At 41.9% G+C, this 21734-nt stretch overlaps 1 protein-coding gene across 2 annotated transcripts in view; it reads right to left on the reverse strand.

Moving 5' to 3' along the window:
* syt14a (synaptotagmin XIVa) overlaps window positions 1–21734 on the reverse strand; it is a 40948-nt gene that overhangs the window by 10217 nt on the left and 8997 nt on the right. For both annotated transcript variants that reach the window (XM_072457029.1, XM_072457028.1), the window contains exons 2-4: window positions 14109–14156; window positions 8241–8393; window positions 3743–3964 (exon numbers count right to left, since the gene is read on the reverse strand). In XM_072457029.1, coding sequence (XP_072313130.1) covers window positions 3743–3964; window positions 8241–8393; window positions 14109–14156 — 423 coding nt within the window. The remainder of the gene's footprint in view (window positions 1–3742; window positions 3965–8240; window positions 8394–14108; window positions 14157–21734) is intronic.

The raw sequence follows: 21734 nt of genomic DNA on the forward strand, positions 1-21734 counted from the left end.
ACTTTTCAGGTGGAGGTTCTGCAATCTGTTTGTCATTGTGTTCCACAGTTTTTCTAAAGTACGGCATTAAATAAATATATTTTGATTCATTCAGTCAGGCCTCTCCACAGATTACATACTAGTCAAGTACAAAGTAAAATTACTCAGAAATATAGTTACTCAAGTGAATGTGCCTTTTCTGTATAGTTGATATTTGACAGTGCCTAATGTGAATGGAACGCCACACCTACATAAAAAGTCACATATGCACCATCACTCTGAACTGCATACATCATAATCTGCCACTGATTTTATGGCTCTCACCTTTCCAAATCACTCAGTTACCTCGAAGGTGTGGAAAAATACTAGAAAAAAGAGTGTGTGTGGCATTTACAAAAGAATCTTGAATAGAGTTGTCAGCCAGTTTCTCAAATCTGCCTCCCCGGTGCAATTTAGATCGACTACATTTGAGCAGCTGAGGCTTATACTCCCATCGGGACACTGGCGAGAAGTGCTTTATACCTGCGTTGCTTGCAAAACAAAATATAAAAGAGCCAAAACAAATGATGGAAGAGAAACAACAGAAAATCTGCACAAAGTTTCGGAAACGCCAACAGTGACGTAAACCCGTATTGTTCTTGAAACTTTTCTCCCTTAATAAAGTCGGTGTGGTGGCAGCCCAAAGTGGCACGCATCACGATGGAGGCAGAGGAGTCTTAACTAGGTGTCACCGAGGGCTGGATGAAAGGCGCAGATCCATTCAGAGCACTTTTTTCACGCTGAGCTGGGGGCGGCTGACTTGATGGGAGCCGCTGTGTAAAAGCTTGTTGCTGCAGCCGGCTAATTGGAATAGTTACCTTTTTCATAACCTTCATGCTGCCAGTTGGCGTCTTTTGACTACTTGTACGTTTGTGTGGGAAGTTTGGATATATATGTATTATGTTTGGTGTATGAGAGATGAAGAGAAGGTTTATAAAGTATTCGCCATCATGACAAGTAGAGGCAGATAATGACCCATCCACTAAGAGTGTCTTATATTTGTCAGTAAAATCAAGAAAGCAAAATGGCGTAGTTGAGTTTGAGTGTCTTGGTCATGATCCATTGAGTTATAAGCCAACCTGCATGCATGTCTGGGCTTGTACGGTGCTGTCTGTCCTGGGACAAAGGGATAACTGTCCCAGGGCATCCTTGGTCCCAAAAAAAAGACACTCCCTATGGATGGGCAGGTCGTAGAAGTGACCAGAACTGCCGCACGTCATTTGCAGATAGAGTTCACGTCTATAGAGACAAGTCCACTCAAGAGGGAGGCGTAGAGAGAGGGTGGGAGGGATCATCCAGCCAGGTGAGGCAAAGAAAAAGACATGTAAAGGCAAAGTCAGCTTGAATCCTGATTTCCTTGTGCCATTGTAATACAAGGACAGGGAATGACTGGACCTAAATATGAATCAGTGCATCCAGGGACGTATGTGTTGATTTTGATGGAGAACATAACCTCGGAGAAGTTTTTCATTTTCAGAAGACAATAGAGAACATATGTGGCATGTTTTTAGTGTCGAGTGCAAAAAAAACCGCATCTGATTCTCTGTCTAATCTTCTCTTCTTCTTCCACAATTAAAACCATAACAGCAGATCCTCGTGAAATGCGTTCAATTAGCCGCTTCTTCCCGCTTCCCTCCCGTGCTGTAATCCCGGCCTCATTTGTGATGCAGCTCACCTCCTCCTCTAAGAGTAAGAGTTTGGAGCTGTGACCTAAAACAGTGCAGCTCCTCATTAGGCATAGCGTTCGGACTGGGCCCACGTCTTCCTCAGCTGCTGCTATTTCTGGCGGCACCAGGGCACACAACCTCTGTGATTGTGCAGCCTCGGCACAATCCTCCTCATGTATAATAAATGCTTGTCCCGAGGATAAAGTGCTCTTCTCACAAACAAGCCACACTTTGGAGAACACGTTTACAACTTTTACATCGGTTTGATTGAAAAGGAATCTATTGAGCTGCAGCTGGATAAATACCACCTGAAGACATACGCAGAAGGGATATAAAAGTTTAGTGTTACAATTATTACAATTATTACAATTTTACGATTATTTGTGATTTTAAATGCGATGACAAAACGACAAGGAAATCCTTAATTTCCTTTCATTAATAGTTTCTAATGCATCTCCATTCCTCAAGTATGTGATCAGTTTCATTAAATCAAACTTTCTATAAGATAAAGTAAAGTCAGTGTGAAATAAACTACTGCATTAATGTATTGGATTTTAATTCATTCATTTTGCTTTGAAAATTGTCATATATTGTCATCATATTTCCGTCACTTAATAAATTGTGACCTGACTAATCATATTAATCATAATAATTAATCTAATAATATTAACATCCCAAGTCACAATTGAACAATTATTTACGATTGACACCAACAAACCTAACAGTGAAATCCTTAGTTTTCTTGAAAGAACAGTTTATAATAAATGATCATTGGCTGTAAACAAACGTTAAACGTTAAAGTGACGTTAAGGTGAAATTTAGGTTTACCATTTTGGAGAATAGATTTAATTGAAATAACTGAATTGATTGATTATTGACTAACCAAATAATCTTGACATCTTCAATAAACAGTCACGCTTGAACTTCCCTGACACATAAAACGAGACACAAAAGAGATTGACATTTGAAATAAATAAATAATAATGTTCAGATATACTTGAATCTGGTATCTTAGTTCAGGGACAAACAACTTGTTTCTTCAGTCAAGACAGCAAAAAAAAAAAAAAATGTTTTTCTGTCTGAATATAATTGATTGTGCAGCTCTACAAATTAGGAATTTTTGAGGATCTTTGTTATTATTTTCTTGGGTAAAAAGGTCAATCTTTTGCCAAAGCCTAAACGGGAATTTGAATACATAAAACTGAAAATAATGTAATTAAAAAAACAAAGTGGTTGAATTGCATTGGCAGAAGACAGAGTCCATCTAGTGGTGGATAAAAGTCACAGCAGGACTTGCATAACAACAACAACAACAACAACAACAACAACCATTTTGTACAGTTGTTCTTTACTAATGAAAGCAGAGGTCTCATACATTATTGAGTCCTTTGAAGTGCAAGATTTCTTTAAATAGTCAGAGACAGAAATTCAGAGTAAAGAAGAGAACATGTTGTTTTGATGTGGTTTTGTATAGTTTCTACAGCAGTATAGTCCAATATTTAACCTTTAGTTAACCTGAAACACAATATGGAAAAAATCATACACTATTTTACGTTAATGGTAATACGTTTATATTGTTTCGTGGTTTACTTGACACAAAATCACCTTTATGAGCTTTTGTCAACCAAATACAGACCCTGAATCCTATTTCATCATAACTCCAGAGAATTCCTGTAGCTTAATGTTGCACAAAGTCAAACCTACACCACATCCTTCCAGTCAAACACGGTAAATAGGCCATGGCTTTTATTTTACTCTCCCGTGACTTTCTTTCCATCCGTTCATAAAAGGGGGTTAGTGACAGTGAGGCGTGCAAATGGGATGGAAAGATGAGTGGTTTGAAAAAAAAAAAAAAAAAGGAAGGAAGACAGTTTGACCTTTTCTCAACCTTCCCACGGAGAGTGCGTCGAGCTAGAGCGGCTTTGATCGCCTTTACTGACAGCGTGGGATAATTGTGTGGTCTAGTTTTTTAATGAGAGAGAGTCTGGATCAAGCGTAGTAAAGAATGATTATTTGTACTAAATGATTCATCTGATCTGGGGGGATACAGAACTTACCGTCGTCAGCAGAGGCGTCGCTGCTGTAGCCGTCGTAGCCGGCGGTGAGCAGGCTGTACTTGTGCCGTGTGTCCCAGGTGAAGCCTCTCAGCAGTTTGGAGGAAGAGCGCGTTCCTCCTCTGAGCCCCTGAGAGCGACTCACCGCCTCCTGGTACTGCCCCATCAGCTCATCCTCACTGTCCGACGAGGAGCCGTGCAGGTGTGCGTCTGTGTAGGACTTTTCTGTTTGGGGACACAAAGAGACACACTCACGCCATTGTTTGGAGAAGAATCAAAGATGCAGAATGTAAAGTGGCAGTTTATTTTTCTCATTTTGTCTGAGGTTGTAAATAGCGTGAATTGAGAGCCCTTTACAAGCAGTTCCTCTTGACTATTTCAGAAGGAGCGCTGCATAATTATAAACAAAAAGATCTTAAGTAATTCAATATTAAAGTTTTGCACTAGGGCTGTACAATATATCAAAATAGTAATTTTAGCTGGCGCAATTATCAAATTGTAAAGCCTGAAAAGATTTTGATTGTAGAATGTCTGCAAAGAACAAAATATCCCATATTTTAAAGACCTTTCAGTTTAGACTTCTACAAACATATTCTGAAGTTCATGGATTATTGTATTAGTTGAACAGTTCATATTTCAGTTCATATTTCAGTTCATATTTCAGTTCATATTTCAGTTCATATTTCAGTCCTGTCTGAAATGTTATGGAAATACTCCTGGAATTGGTTTTAGAATGTGCACTTTGAACCAACTACTACTTTATGAAACACATATTGCAAATTTAATCCCATATGCCATGTTTATCAGAACATTTGCAATTGGATTGTTTTCCAAAATCCTGCAGCCCTATTCTCCACAGTTTCATGACTATGTAGTATAATGCACGTTATCTGCAGCAATGTTGTTGTTGTTGTTGTTGTTTTATGGCGGTTGGCATCCGAGTGTTGCATTACCGCCAGACTTTATTCCTCAGACGTTTCGTAGTCCTCAGACTCTGTCGTAGTCCGTAAAAGTACTCCTCCCATCGCTTTGGCGTTACAAAGCCCATGAGGTCATGATGTGTTTTTGTGACTAGAATAGTTGTTGTGTCAGAGACCAACCGGCTTTATTCCAGGGAGACTCTTCTTCACCTTCCTCGCCCTCTTTGACGTTCGGTGCTTTGGAAGTACAAAGCCCATGAGATCATGGGACGTCTTTGTTGTTTTACAAAGCCCATGAGGTCATGGGACGTCTTTGTCGTTTTATCCTTTAGAAGTCCTTCTTCCATCACTTTGGCGTTTCTAGGCCCATGAAGTCCAAGCGCGTTAGAACATCCTCTTGCTCCTCATCCTCGGCTCAGTCTCCAACACCCCCCACCTCTATAAACGTTTACCCAGCCCTGTGCTACATAAGTAAGCAACCACAGCCTGACACAAACCCTGTGACTGGATCGCCAGAACGTTCCGCAGATTGAACTCCCGCCCATTATTCCGAAACCACAAGGCCAACCCGGCCCTTTCCCTATCATAAGCCTCACAGCAAATCAGCACATGCTCGACAGTCTCTGGCACCCGACAGTGACCACACAGACCGGTCGGATGTTTGCCTATCCTACTCAGTGACCAATTGAGTCCAGTATGGCCAATCCTCATGCGGGCGAAGGCCCTTTCCTCCCACGCGTTCCTGCCCACAGACCCGCAAGGACCCACACTACCCTGTATGTGATAGAGATGCCGTCCAGTAACACAGTGGCTCCAAAATTCCTGCCAAAGGCCGACCACATGACTCTTGATAACAGGCTTGATTTCAGATTTGCTTAACTCAACCGCCACATCAATTGATGGCCGCCGAAGGGAACGTTTAGCCAGTGCATCAGCCATTTCGTTACCATCCACCCCCACATGCGCAGGGACCCAAATGAAGGAAACCCTCACATCCTTCCTGGACAGGGAGAGCATCAGACAGAAGATGCCATTCAACACATCCTGTCTGCAATCCGATTTCCCAGATTTAATGCTTTGCAATGCAGAAAGGCTGTCAGAGGCCACCACAATGCCGCAACACTGCAAAGCAGATTCCGCCCATTCCAACGCCAACCGTATCGCTATAAGTTCCGACGTGAAAACAGAAAGGCGATCTGTCAACCTCTTCTTGACCGCTAGCCCCAGGTCAGGCACAAAATAAGCGGCGCCAGTACGCCCACTCTCAGGATCCCTAGACCCGTCGGTATAAATAAACACATCACCTGAGTGCTTATCGATGAGCGCTTGAACGGCAAACTGCGGTGCCCTCCCAGCGACTCCTCTAAGCTTGCCATGCAAGCTAACATCAACAGGAGCCGGGACAAACTTCCACGGAGCTATAGCAGACAAAGCCACCGACGGGCTCACACGCAGATCACCAACCCCCGCAAGCCGCGCCTTCGCATTTCCTACCTGGCTGAAAATCATACCGCCAGCCTCACTCTGCCCCCCATCAACCCTGAGAAAGTCCCTCACCGGGTGAGAGCTCGTATGACCTTGCACATTCACCCAGTAAGCCAACAGAAGTTCTAGCCTCCGGAGCCGTAACGGCAATTCCCCCAACTCAACCTGCAGCGCCGAGACAGGGGAGGTCCTAAAAGCCCTACAGCAGATGCGCAAGGCCTGGGCTTGCTCCACATCAAGCTTCTTTAAGTTAGTCTCAGCCGCAGACATGTAGGCTATACAGCCATAATCAATAGCCGCCCTCATGACGGCCCGATAAATACCCAGGAGCGACCTTCTGCTGGCCCCCCAGTCCTGGCCGGATAGACAACGAAGCAAGTTATTCACCCTTTTGCATTTACCACTGACCTCATCAATGTGCCGACGCCAACTAAGCCTCTCGTCAAAGGTGACCCCCAAGAACCTCACCTCCCTGACCTGTTCGAGCACCTGCCCATGCAGTCGAAGGGAGACGTCCCTATGTCCATTGAAGAAACAGATCACTTGAGACTTCCGTACGGACAGTTTAAACCCCCACTTCAGGGTCCACTGCTCCACCTGCTGTATTGCCCTTTGCAGTTTCGCCTCGTAAAACCGGAGATTCCTCCCTCTCACCCATAGAGCTCCATCATCAGCATAAAGGCTCCTCCCAACAGACCCATCCACGTAGTCAAAGATGTCCTTAATCATGACATTGAACAAGATAGGGCTACACACACTCCCCTGCGGGATCCCATTCTCCACCCCATAGACCCCAGAGTAAGCAGCGCCCACTCTGGTTTGGATACGCCGGCCAGACAGAAAGCTCCGGACCCAGTTAAACAGTTTACCCTTCACACCACACTTCCGCAGCTTAATGAGGAGCCCATCCTTCCAAACCATATCGTACGCCTTCTCCACATCAAAGAGCACCGCAATAACCTTTTCTTTCTGAGCCCTGGCCAGCTGGATATCAGATTCCAAACACAACACGGAATCTATGGTGTTCCTGCCCCTACGGAAACCACTTATCTGCAGCAATGGACCCTTATCGGTCTTTTATTAACTGTGATGTAATACCATGTTTAAACCTGCAGGTGGCAGCAGAGCTCTAGGATTTCTTGACCGTGCAGCTGACAGACAAAAACAGAGCAATAGACCTGGGTGAATGAATGTATGTGTTTGTGTTTATAGGTAAACGTTTATTTTGATTTCAACCATCAGCCTCTGCATTTACAACAAATAAAATGAAAAATCTCAACATATTTTCCACCACTGCACTCTGCCTCAGTGTGTTCCTGTGTTTACTTGTTGGCCTATTTGGGCAGGTCCCTCTGGGGGCTCCCTAGGGCCACCAGGCTTTCAAACCAGTGCAGCTCAGAATCTTGTCCACACATAAACAGCACTAAATCTGTCAGCCGCAGTTAGCCGTGTGTGAGCTGAGAAAGGCCACAGCCAGAGAGGCACAGCTTCATGTCGAGCGCTTACCAGGCACAAGTTCTGTCACGCTGTGGACCGGAAAGTTTAGGGGGTCGTCTAAGGTGCCACACATTTATGTCCCGATGATATTCAGATGATATTTTGGCAATCGATTAGATATAAGCTCAAACGTGCCTGTAAATGCCTTGAGTGAGGTTCAAGTAGAGCAAAAACAATACATAAAAAGACTGTAAAAACCACAAATGCAAACACATCACCAAGATACTAAGTTAGCTCTCCTGGCAACCTTTTACTATATTCTACTATATTCTATACTCTAGTTTGCATATCTCCAAAACATCCATTGCGATATGTTTGTTTTATTGCGTCTATTCCCTTCAAAAGGAATAAAGACTTGGGGATGTGAGTTATCTATAAAAAACAGTGTTCCAACAGTGTAACCTGCCAATGTAGTAATGAAAATCTAATAGAATAGATATTGTAATTAGTCTACTAAATTTATAAGACTATAAAAGGCAGCTGGCAATGACACAATTTCACAGTTAATCAATATCGTCTTGTAAATTACTGTAAATCATTGTATCTATTAGTAAAGTTTTATTAAATGATGATAAAGCGATGTTGGTGGGTGTGATCACCTTGTTGTTCTGTGTTTTTCCTAAAGTCGTCAAGGCACGGCAGGCTGCCTGGGTTCTCGAGCGCTAACTTGTTGTTGAGGTACCAGAACACGAGGGTCATGAGAATGATGAAGAGTCCGATGGCCGCCAGGAATCCCAGCACCTCAGGAGAGACTGCAACACACAAGAAGAGAAGCGAAAAGTAAATGGATTTGTTTAATACAGGAATTCAAATGAGTGACACTTAAAATGTATAATGAGACGGTCCTGGGTTTTGCGTCAGTGATAGAAGAAATTCAAATTAAAGGCTAGTTAGAGAGGCTTGAGTAAGACGGTCTGCGTGCAGAGGAAGGCCAGTGAATTTATGAATGAAAAGATGGAAAATCATTTTTATGGTTGAAGAGTGACTGAAGTTATTGGTGTGAGAGAAGAAAGAAGATGGTGCCAAATGAGCCACTGTGGCCAACTCTGAGAGCAAACAACCGGTAGGAAAACAAGTAAACAAAGTACTTACGCAACAACACAAATTAATAGCAAATAATTTAAGATTAACCTTTTGCATACAACCAAAGTCAATATTTTATAAGAAGGACATGACCAAAAGCCTGACAACATGAAGGGACGGAGCACACCAGGTCTACTTTCAGTCGGCAGAGAAACGAGGTTATGCGAACGGTGTTACCATAGCAACAGGTTCAGGAGCAGCATCAATCTGAGACCCAGACACAGCAGCGAGGCGGTGCCATAAAACACAACACTGATATGATGAGGTTCAAGAGAAATAATTTAGAAATCTAACTTTTACCCAGAATTACAGCATGAGAAATCTATTGGTAGAAGAATTGGTGAGAGACGATGGTGGTGAGTCAATTTGATCTTGACCTTTGAGGATGGATGACCTTCACAGACACAGCTCCGCGTAAACACCTTCTACAACATGAAGCTATCAGTAATGTAGCATTCTCATTAGTCTTTAATGAAGTATTTTCCACAAAGCATTATGGAATATGGACTACATGAAAAAATAGGACTTGACAATACTGACATTAATGAATATCTCAATAATTATTATATATGATATTCAAACGATATTAGAGTAACAGAACGGTGTTAAAACATATCTTTGAACGTGCTAGTTGAGGTTTAATTACAAGACAAATGTGAAATGTCAGTATAATGAATTATGTTATCATATCACATCCGTTTTCAGCTCATTTTGTTGCATTTTTCACTATAAACCATATCCTCGATATTCAAATGTTGCTATATTTTGCTTTATTCTTAAAACGACATTCACAATATTATCTAAATTTCGATATTGCCCACCTCTAAAGATGATGCCGAACAAATAATGCAACATCTAGAGTCAAACCAACTGCAACTGCATCCTCAGCAGTTTGGTTAAGGCAGAAGTGCAGCAGTGAAACTGCTACTTGCTGGGACAGATTAAAGGCTCACTTGACTTGACAAGGAGAATGATGTCGCCGCTGTTTTTTAGACCTGAAAAATGCCTTTGATACAGTAGACTATTGCATATTGCAACACAAATTATAGGAATTTAGAATGTCACCTACAGCTGTCATTCGTCTTCATAATCATGTGCAATACTGTTTTTCTACAAGAGTGTTTTTAATAAGTTATCTGATTTTTATTATTATACTTATGTGGGACAAATAAAGGTTATCTTATCTTATTTTAGCTCTGTTGTAGATTAAGTCTTGCCTGGAGGGATGAGAGCAGTGTGTAAAGTTGAATGGAATCAAACTACCAGTGCTTTTATTCCAAACAACATGGGAGTTCCACAAGGTTCAGTGTTGGGGCCACTTTTATTTCCAATGTACATAAACAACCTCCCAAACTGTTGTCAGGGCGTTGACTGACAGCTAAATTCCCCTTGATAGTACCTTTGAGGTATACTCGAATCAAGAAGTGATTCAGGAAGTGGAAGAAACCAAATACCTGAGTATCATTCTTGACAAACACTTAATGTACATAAAATAATGTATGTAAGAATGTCAAATCTAATCTGAACTGTGTTCACACCATTTTGCTATGTTGCTATGCATGCACACTATCATTTCTTCACATTTCTCATACTGCATTACCACATGGTCACAAGTGTTAGCTTCCACACTGAAGCCAGTTATTTCTCTGTACAAACTGGCAATTAAGATTCTGAACAAGAAGAAACCCATGAGATAAAGCATCAAGCTTTTCACCTTTGAAAACTTTGTAAACTTTAGTATCTTGAAAGTTCAAACATCTTTTGGACAGTCCAGTTTCTCTTGGGGTCTAGACTGAACTCTCTTCCCTCTGAGAGTTCAGCAGGAAACTCTGAAACTGATGTTAAAGTCAGGCCAGAGCTGCACACATCATGTTTGAAATGTGCCTTGTTTCTGTTTCTGTTTTATGTAATGGTCTAATTTTAGCACGTGTGCTATAAATATTGCATCGGATGTCAACCAATGTAATTGTTATGTCCATATTAAATGATAATAAAAAAGGCCTACATAAAGATGTGTTTTCTATTGCTCACTTGGCCTCTTTTGCTTCCACCTGGTCATTGGCATTTCTATTATAGACACAGACTGGGTATATAAAATAATGAGCTAATTAGTTTTAAAACTGATTTGAATTGCTGCTCATTTACTGCCTAATTGATTAATGTGTTTCCTTTTATTGCAAAGTGTTGTTGGCTTTGATGAAGTGGATTCAGCAGTTAATTAGCCGTAGTCCCTCAGCCCGAGAGGCAACAACTCAACATGCATTAGATTATCTGTCTTTCCAGTTACATCATACTCCACTAGTCCATTGCCGTGATAACCGGATGGTAACCGGAAGCCCCAAATTTCATAAATTATAAGTCGACTGTTATGTGCACTTAACAAAAGGCTTACATAACCTGTTCTGATACATAATTTGAAACTTGTGTGTGAGCAGAGCTTGGAAGAATAATGTGGATGTAACGTCTGCAGAGGTTGTCCTGGTTTTGAGGTGAGCTACAGAAGCTGCTCTCTCCTAAGGGAACGTCTGCTGCCACTCCAACGTGCTTTTAGATGAATTATTCACTGTACAGATGGTTCGCTGAGTTCCTTAAGTGAATATTAAGCAAAATGTCTGTTGAATGGTCAAGGAGGAATTGAGAAATGTTTCGAGGTAAAATGTGACAGTGGGTACTTTGTATACTACGCTTGAAGTACATAACTACATGAATACAGCTTTAGTTATCCTACAAGAGAAAGTCTATCTGTATTTAGACTTGTAGGTTGCTAGTTCAAATCCTGTTCTCCCCAATTTATGATGTTGTTATTCAGAGTAGAAGGGGGGGAAAGGACAGTAGATTTAATTTTAAAATGTATTAGTCGTTCTGTAGCTGTGAGAAACATTTAAAAGAGCTTTATTTTGCATGGAAAGCCTGAGTTTCGACGTCTTCATCAGGGCAGTTTTTTTGAGAATGAGGCCGATGCTGGTCCTATTTAGCAGCTGATGAGGTCATGTGATCAGCAGCGTACCACATGGGCCGACCATAACATCTAAAATACACACACTCATAAGAATATAAAAGTGATTGTGTTGTTTTGTGCTGGTGCAAAACGATGATGCTTATGCTGTCGAATGCTAAAAGGTGATGCAGATCTTGAAATAATCAATATTATGTCAGAAGTCAACTAAAGAAATTCTTTCGACTAAAAGGGACAGTGAAGTGAAGCTGATGAATGTCCTCAAAGCATTTAATTTTCTATAATCTGCTATTATTATATATTATTATAACTATTAGGAAAGATGATTCACTACCAAATCCACAGTTAGCTCACTCACTGCTTTCTTCGTTCTGCGGATGTCCCATTAAAATCCTTATAATTTAAATAAAATTACTAATAAACATTTTGGTCGACTAAAACACCGTTAACGATTCATCGACTAAATGAGTAAAGGCCATTTACATATATATATATATATATATATATATACTTTTTTAATACTCAACTAGATCCACTTTTTAAGGATTCTCTGATGTTACATGTGTGTATTTTTCATAGCTCAGTGACTTCTCCATCTAAACTACATCTCCCAGCATGCCTGTGAACAACTGAAAAAGCCCAAGGACCAGAGGACGATGCTGTGGACTCCATATTGCTGACCCCGTTGTCTTGGAAACCAGTTTTTCCCAACTTTGATGGATGTAGTGTTTATAAATACTGCCCTAACCAGACCGCTGCCTGTGAGATCGTGTAGACATCTCGATATTTTGTAGCATTTGTGATTACTCATAGTGACGACCGTCTGTGTTGTGTCGTTGTCTTTGCTCGGTGCTTTGTTAGAGAAACAGTTGCCACGTCGCATAAAAGCGTTTTCAAAAATCACAAAGACGCCCACTCGGAGCACAGAGCGGCCAGCAGCACTCCACGGCACAGCCACACACGCCCACACGCGCTCAGACCACAGCCTCAAGTACAATACACCTCTGCTCGTCCCACGGAGCGGCAGCAGCACCGGGAATACACACAGGCCGCTCGCTTTACGTAAGAGCGCGTTACAGCCACAGGAGGTACATTTTAATCTCTAATACAAAAGGCTGAGATTTGGATAAACCTTCTTTCCAAACCTGGCAGGGGGATACTTGTTCATAGTATTCAGGATTAAAAAATCAATTGTCTGACATTATGATATTTCCTTAAGTTTACTTGTTTATAATTTAGAATAACTGTTGGCTGAAGACATTTCACCTCTCATCAGAATGGGGGGTAAACTCTTTTAAACGGTTTAAACTATATATGTTTCAACTTCCATCCAAAAGTAATTTTCAATCAGAAGAAGTTTGTCAGAGAAGCCAGACTTAATAATAATAAGACTTAATACTGCTGAATATGATGGATCACTCCTGGACGAATGAGGCATTACAACAACTTGTTTAAACTTGTCTTTTTACATTTTACCTTTTTTTGCAGTAAACCCCTTCTGTATCTACCTCTGTATCTACCTGCGTTGCACCAATGAAATTTCCCCATGTGGGACAATAAAGGAATATCTTATCTTATCTTACATTTGAGGGATTACACTGTTCTCAAAACATTCCCGAAGTATTTTGACTCTTTTTTTTCTCTCTTACTAAGTTTTACTTACTTACTTACTTACTTACAAACTGACTAAATTAAACTGACTTATCCAAACATTCTTTGTTTGCTTTACTCACTAAGCAGTCAAGGTTAATAACTAGCTTTATCTCTTAGTTACAGTGACATTGCTCAAATAAAATTGTATGAACTTTATTTCCACGGTTGTATACCATACCATCTTTATAACCTCTTCAACTTTTTCTTAATGTATTCCTTTTTATCCACCATCTGATACATGGGAATGATCAAACTGCTGGGCATGCACTCCAAACTCACAAATAAAAAATAAAAAAACTAACATTTTCAAACATTTAATGAGCTTTTTATATAGATTCCTCCTGGAGTTTTTTAGTTTTCTACAAGTCTCCTAATTTTTTGTGAAATTAGCTTTACAGAGCAATTGGCAAATCCCAACAAATGCCCATCAGTCCATCCCTCCAGACACCAGCTTTATTCCTCCTTAAGAAGAAAACTAGGTGAAAAAATTCTGACATCCCTTTGAGCAGAGCATGTGACCACTTATAATTAGAATAAATCAGACATCAGAGATCAAAACCACAGCTTCACAAAGAGCTCAGCCATGTGTTCATTATCCACAGCTTCAGACACAGCTTCAGTTTGAATTGTGGCCCATTTTAGGAAAGAAAAGGTTTTAAAAAACACAGAAACAGAGCAAGATGAAACACTTAAAATACAATCGACGCCACATAAAAAACACAGTTAAAGGGAGACACTGATGAACATATAAATGGGGCGTTCTGATGCGGCCTACCTTTTCTGACGCAGACCAGCTCATGAACGCCACAGTTGCGATCACCACCTGCAAAGACAATGCATTCTGAATGAGCCGCTGTGATGGAGCCGACACAGGAGCACAGCATGACAGCACAGGCTGATTTATGCACACACATTGAGACCAACAGGAAAATGTCAACACAGATAGTACAATAGACAATACAGGGACTCAACAGACTGTGGGGAAGAGCGCACTACAGAGGAGCAAATGAAAATGTGTTAGACGGGACAAGAGTTGTGAAAGAGATTAAAAGACGAAATAAACTGATTTCGTTCAAGCTATTTTCACAACAAGCACTGCTCTGGATAAATGTGTTAAAACTGTGGTACATGCTTTTCGAGCCCTGAAAGGAGGACGTTGTTGTCTAAATCAAATGTGTTCCTCGCGCTCACAAAGTCTAGTGAGAGCTAAAAACGAATGTCAGCCTCAGCTCTCGCCCCAAACATTAGCATAGAACAGCTGTAATGAGAGTGTTATTAGTGTTATTATCATTTTCATCAAGAGTATGATAGTTATCTGTTCTAAGTTATCTGTTTTTTTATTATTATACTTCTGTACCTACTCTGTGTTGCAACACTGGAATTTCCCCATTGTGGGACAAATAAAGGTAGGTCATATCTTATCAAAGAAAGCACATGCCTCTTTCTTACAAGTTTGTAACAGATAAAATGTTAAAGGAGACAGCGTGCAGTGGTCTGATTTGTGTCACTAATTTTGCTTCTACAAAACACTTTCTCAGGGGGAAAAACAAAAATATTTACTCACTTAGTACTAGGTAATGCTGTTATAAATTAGTCAAATCAGTCAAATTCAAAATTGTATATTATTTCTTTTCGTAAGTCGTTTTCGGACTTACAAACATTTTAGTTTCCCTTTTGCCTTCAATGGCTTATCTTATTGTAATCTATCTTTTAAAGGCAAAGTATGTAACTTTACGGGCAAGGCAAGTTTATTAGGCCCGAGCCCCAGCAGGGCGGAGGGCCTATTGCTCCCGCAACGCTGCCGAACTGTCTGACCAAACATGCGGGCTGCGCCCGCATGTTTGGTACCCCGTCGCCCCTGGCAAGTACAGTGAACTAGCCCATGCCGAAGGCATGGATCATGCATACTTACTCCTGCTATGACAGAAATAGTCAACAATGAGTGAATGGGCGTAGCCCATTCACAAATTGTTGACAACAGCAGCGCGAAGCGCTGCATTCCTCCAAAAACCCTCTTGGCATCGTCCCGTACGCAAAAATCCATGCCGCAGGCATGGGTCATGCTTGTATCTGCTCAAATCAATGGATGTCTATGGGGAGTGGGCGGGGCATCCCGACGGAATAGGGAGTGACGAGCGCGTAAGCGCTCGTAATGATGATTCCACCCCATGACGGCATCGGGAAGGCTTAGAGCTTTCAAACGATGTATATTTTGTTGTTATAGTGGAAACGGCTATATTGTTTTTGCTAAAAATATTATTATTTTTATTTTTATTATTAGGCCCGAGCCCCAGCAGGGCGGAGGGCCTATTGCTCCCGCAACGCTGCCGAAGGCAGCGTTGCAACTGTCTGACCAAACATGCGGGCGCAGCCCGCATGTTTGGTGCCCCGTCGCCCCTGGCAAGTACAGTGAACTAGCCCATGCCGAAGGCATGGATCATGCATACTTACTCCTGCTATGACAGAAATAGTCAACAATTAGTGAATGGGCGTAGCCCATTCACTAATTGTTGACAACAGCAGCGCGAAGATGATTCCACCCCATGGCGGCATCGGAAAGGCTTAGAGCTTTCAAACGATGTATAATTTGTTGTTATAGTGGAAACGGCTATATTGTTTTTGCTAAAAATATTATTATTCTTAGGCCCGAGCACCACAAGCTGGCGAGAGGCCTATTAATCTCGTAAGGCCGTGCGAAGCACGGCTGCGAAAGTGCGCACGTAGTGCGCACGAAATCGAGCGCGAAGCGCTCGCCCACTTCCAAACACTCACTAACGCACTCCTTCACTCATGCACGCCCCGTGCATACTAATTAGTAGTAGGAAAATGGAACATTACCGTTGTAAACGGGCGAAGCCCGTGCAAAAGTGCGCACTAAACGAGCACTTTACATTGAGATGACGACCGCGAAGCGGTCGTCATCCCCATATAAAGCACTCATTTGCGCTAAGTAGCTCACGAATACGTTCCCCATCTCTTGCATGTTCCGTGCATATAAGCATGTAATGCAAAAATTTAACATTATTACTGTATAGAGGGCCAAAAACACAAAGTGGGCGGAGCCCACTCAAAATTAACGAAAGTACCCGTCAGTGACCAGGGACCCACACCATGAGGTAGGAAAGCGCGAGCGCTTTCCGAAAATGTATAGTTTATGACATTTGAAAAATGGGAAACATTGTTTTCGCATCGGAATATTATTCTTTCTTCTTCTTCTTCTTCTTCTTCTTCTTCTTCTTCTTCTTCTTCTTCTTCTTCTCGGGACCAACCCCCCTATTTTTCACCCAGTGAACATTGACGAAAAGTCACAAAAATGTTCACACCTCTAAAAATCGTGCCTCTCTACATTCTGGCTATTTCCCTTTTCTAAAATTAAAAAAATTGGCGCGTCAGCGCCCCCAAATGTACCAAAAATGCATTGAGAGATGGGAAATGACCCAAAAAAAATCTGATCGTAGAATCATGAAATTTGGCGCAGAGGTAGATGGTGACAAGAGAAGTAAAAAATATTATTACGGCAACGCCGTCCGCCCAACCAAATGTCGGCCATATTGCTTCAAAAATGGCTAAACATGACTTCGGAGTTTTTCCAAACGTCGTACTTTTATGAACTCCTCCCAGGTCGTTGGCCCTAAAAAGCTGAAATTTGGTGAAAATGCTACTGAGGAGTGGGACATCAAAAGTTATCCAAATTACATTGATACCTGTCACGGTCTCGGTGCGGCGAAGCCGCAAACTGTAGCTAGAATTTCAGAAATCTCCCATATTTAAAATTTCTGCCGTTTGCGCAGATAAAGTCCGAATTGCGTCAAATTAGAATAAGTTGTTAAACTCTTTGCCCTAAACCTACTTGAAGTGAAATAAATTCATTTGGCGCCACAGCGCCCCCTACAGATTTTATATAGAGGTTAAATGTTTAGTTTTGCGAAATTATATGAAATTTGACACACAACTCAATTTTAGCATCCCCATCAAAAAAGTCAATGAGACCCATGTCATATTTGTTATGGCGTTGCCGTAACGATGACCGAAACCTTTCATGTTATACCAATGGGGAAATCGCCAGAACATGTTTACACTTTAGACTTTCACAAACTCCTCCCAGGGCGTCAGCCCTATTAACCTGAAATTTGGTGAGACTCATCTTCAGGACCATCAAAAGTTATCCACATTTTCATTCAAAGAGTCACGGTGTCTGTGCGGCAAAGCTGCACATTTTGCCAAGAATTCAAAATAAAATAGCTTTTTGATGGTAAAACAAAGAGGAGAAGATGTGACAGCGTCACAGATTCAGCAGTAGGCGTAATAAAAGGACAATTGGGGCGCGTTAGCGCCCCCTCCTCTTGCGGCGTGGCGGCGGTGTGGCGGCGGCGTGGCGAGGGCCGATCATTGCCGCTTGCGGCTATATTTAGGCCCGAGCGCCACAAGCTGGCGAGAGGCCTATTAATCTCGTAAGGCCGTGCGAAGCACGGCTGCGAAAGTGCGCACGAAGTGCGCACGAAATCGAGCGCGAAGCGCTCGCCCACTTCCAAACACTCACAAACGCACTCCTTCACTCACGCACGCCCCGTGCATACTAATTAGTAGTAGGAAAATGGAACTTTACCGTTGTAAACGGGCGAAGCCCGTGCAAAAGTACGCACTAAACGAGCACTTTACATTGGGATGACGACCGCGAAGCGGTTGTCATCCCAATATAAAGCACTCATTTGCACTAAGTAGCTCACGAATACGTTCCCCATCTCTTGCATGTTCCGTGCATATAAGCATGTAATGCAAAAATTGAACATTATTACTGTATAGAGGGCCAAAAACACAAAGTGGGCGGAGCCCACTCAAAATTAACGAAAGTACCCGTCAGTGACCAGGGACCCACACCATGAGGTAGGAAAGCGCGAGCGCTTTCCGAAAATGTATAGTTCATGATATTTGAAAAATGGGAAACATTGTTTTCGCATCGGAATATTATTCTTTCTTTCTTTCTTTCTTTCTTCTTCTTCTTCTCGGGACCAACCCCCCTATTTTTCACCCAGTGAACATTGACGAAAAGTCACAAAAATTAGCACACCTCTAAAAATCGTGCCTCTCTACATTCTGGCTATTTCCTTTTTCTAAAATTAAAAAAATTGGCGCGTCAGCGCCCCCAAATGTACCAAAAATGCATTGAGAGGTGGGAAATGACCCAAAAAAAATCTGATCGTAGAATCATGAAATTTGGCGCAGAGGTAGATGGTGACAAGAGAAGTAAAAAATATTTTTACGGCAACGCCGTCCGCCCAACCAAATGTCGGCCATATTGCTTCAAAAATGGCTAAACATGACTTCGGAGTTTTTCCAAACGTCGTACTTTTACGAACTCCTCCCAGGGCGTTGGCCCTAAAAAGCTGAAATTTGGTGAAAATGCTACTGAGGAGTGGGACATCAAAAGTTATCCAAATTACATTGATACCTGTCACGGTCTCTGAGCGGCGAAGCCACAAACTGTAGCAAGAATTTCAGAAATCTCCCAAATTTAACATTTCTGCCGTTTGCGCCGATAAAGTCCGAATTGCGTCAAATTAGAATCAGTTGTTAAACTCTTTGCCCTAAACCTACTTGAAGTGAACTAAATTAATTTGGAGCCACAGCGCCCCCTACAGATTTTATATGGGGGTTAAATATTTAGTTTTGCGAAATTATATGAAATTTGACACACAACTCAATTTTGGCATCCCCATCAAAAAAGTCAATGAGACCCATGTCATAATTGTTATGGCTTTGCCGTAGCGATGACCAAAACCTTCCATGTTATTCCAATGGGGAAATCGCCAGAACATGTTTACACTTTAGACTTTCACAAACTCCTCCCAGGGCGTTAGCCCTATTAACCTGAAATTTGGTGAGACTCATCTTCAGGGGTGGACCATCAAAAGTTATCCACATTTTTATTCTAAGAGTCACGGTGTCTGTGCGGCAAAGCCGCACATTTTGCCAAGAATTCAAAATAAAATTGCTTTTTGATGGTAAAACAAAGGGGAGAAGATGTGACAGCATCACAGATTCAGCAGTAGATGTAATAAAAGGACAATTGGGGCGCGTTAGCGCCCCCTCCTCTTGCGGCGTGGCGGCGGCGTGGCGAGGGCCGATCATTGCCGCTTGCGGCTATATTTATTATTATTTTTCTTGTTCTTCTGCTTTTTGAGCTCTAATTTGACCCCCTGAACATGCTCAAAAACTCACCAAACTTTGCCCAAAATTCAGAATCGGCGAAAAATTTGATTTTTTCTGGGCCATTTTTTTTTCGTTAAAAAATGGCGCGACAGCGCCACCGACAAAAGTCAAAATACATTGCGCCTATGGGAGACGCCCCGAGGTCAACTTTGGCGTAAAGCTACGAAATTAGGGACACGCATTCCTCTCGTGAGGACAAAAAAAAAATATTTTTGTGGCCACGCCCCCAGACTTACCCTATGGCTGCCATCTTCCTTTGAAAATGAAAACACGCTGTGTTAGCCATTTTGTTCACGTGAAACTTTGACGAACTCCTCCTAGGGCGTTTTGCCCACCGACTTCAAAATCGGCGGACGTCCTCTGGACAAGTGGGGCATCTAAAGTTATCCAATTTTTTGAGATACCTTTTACGGTCTGTGTGCGGCGCAGCCGCAAAGTTGGACAACTTATTTTGGAATATTGCAGATCTAAAAATTGCTCCCATTTGATCAAAACCAGTCCGATTAGGACCAAATTTGAATCAGTTGTTAAACTTTCTAGTTTGGACCAGTTTAGGATGACAAAATTGAAATGGCCGCGATAGCGCCCCCTACAGAGTGACCTTTAAATTAACATTGAAGGTCAAAAATTAGTTTTACCAAAATGTTCTAAACTTTACCCAAAATTCTATTTTGCCGTCCCGATCAAAAAAGCTTATCAGACAAATGCCTTAATTTTTACGGCGTAGTCGTAGCGATGACAGAAACCTCCCATGTTATCCCTATGGGAAAACCGCAAAATGTCTCAAATATCCACATTTTTATGTTTCACACTTTAACAAACTCTTCCTAGTGCGTTTTGCCCACCAACCTCAAAATCGGTGTACGTCCTCTAGACAAGTGGGGCATCTAAAGTTATCAAAATTTTAAGGATAACTTTTACGGTCTCTGTGCGACGGAGCCGCAAACGTTTCCCAGAATTCTGACTATTTGGCCTTCAGAGTGGCCTATAAACAATAGAGTTTTTCCAAATGACATGATATTTTGAACAAAATTCTAATTTGCCATCCTGATCATACAAGTATGAGAGCCAAAGTCATATTTTGTACGGCGTAACCGTAGCGATGACAGAAACATCCCATGTTATCCTTATGGGAAAATCGTAGAATCGCTCAAATCACCACATTTTTACGCTTCACACTTTAACGAACTCCTCCCAGGGCGATTGCCCGATCAAGCTCATATTTGGGGAAAATCATCTACACAAACGGGGCATCAAAAGTTATCCATATTTTGATTTTAAGTGGTACGGTCTCTGTGCCGTGGAGCTGCAAATATACTGTCACAAATGGGAAAAACGCCAAATCCTTGACATGTTCACATTTACGCTTCACACTTTAACAAACTCCTCTGTGGGCAATAGCTCGATCAAGCTTTACTTTGGGAAATATCATCTACACAAGCGCGGCATCAAAAGTTATCCATATTTTTATTCCAAGTGCTACGGTCTCTGTGCGGCGGAGCAGCAAATTTGACTGACACTTGTGTTCATTTGCACTGGATTGGCCATGTCCAATGTGTCGCCGTCTGTCAAGTTCTTTTTTAATTCAACACAATAAGGGCGCCATCTTTATCAAGTCGAAAGCGCAGAGTCGGAAGGCCGGCGGCCCGCGAGGGCCGTTGGATGCCGCTTGCGGCTTTAATTTTTCTTGTTCTTCTGCTTTTTGAGCTCTAATTTGACCCCCTGAACATGCTCAAAAACTCACCAAACTTTACCCAAAATTCAAAATCGGCGAAAAATTTTGTTTTTTCTGGGCCATTTTTTTTTTCGTTAAAAAATGGCGCGACAGCGCTACCGACAAAAGTCAAAATACATTGCGCCTATGGGAGACGCCCCGAGGTCAACTTTGTCGTAGAGCTACGAAATTCGGAACACGCATTCCTCTTGTGAGGACAAAAAACAAATATTATTGTGGCCACGCCCCCAGAATTACCCTATGCCCGCCATCTTCCTTTGAAAATGAAAACACGCTGTGTTAGCCATTTTGTTCACGTCAAACTTTGACGAACTCCTCCTAGGGCGTTTTGCCCACCGACTTCAAAATCGGCGTACGTCCTCTGAACAAGTGGGGCATCTAAAGTTATCGATTTTTTTGAGATACCTTTTACGGTCTGTGTGCGGCGCAGCCGCAAAGTTGGACAACTTATTTTGG

This window comes from Eucyclogobius newberryi, unplaced genomic scaffold (assembly GCF_026437365.1).
Source record: "Eucyclogobius newberryi isolate DKJ021-1_F unplaced genomic scaffold, fEucNew1.0.hap1 SCAF_21, whole genome shotgun sequence".
Taxonomy (NCBI): Eukaryota; Metazoa; Chordata; class Actinopteri; order Gobiiformes; family Gobiidae; genus Eucyclogobius; species Eucyclogobius newberryi.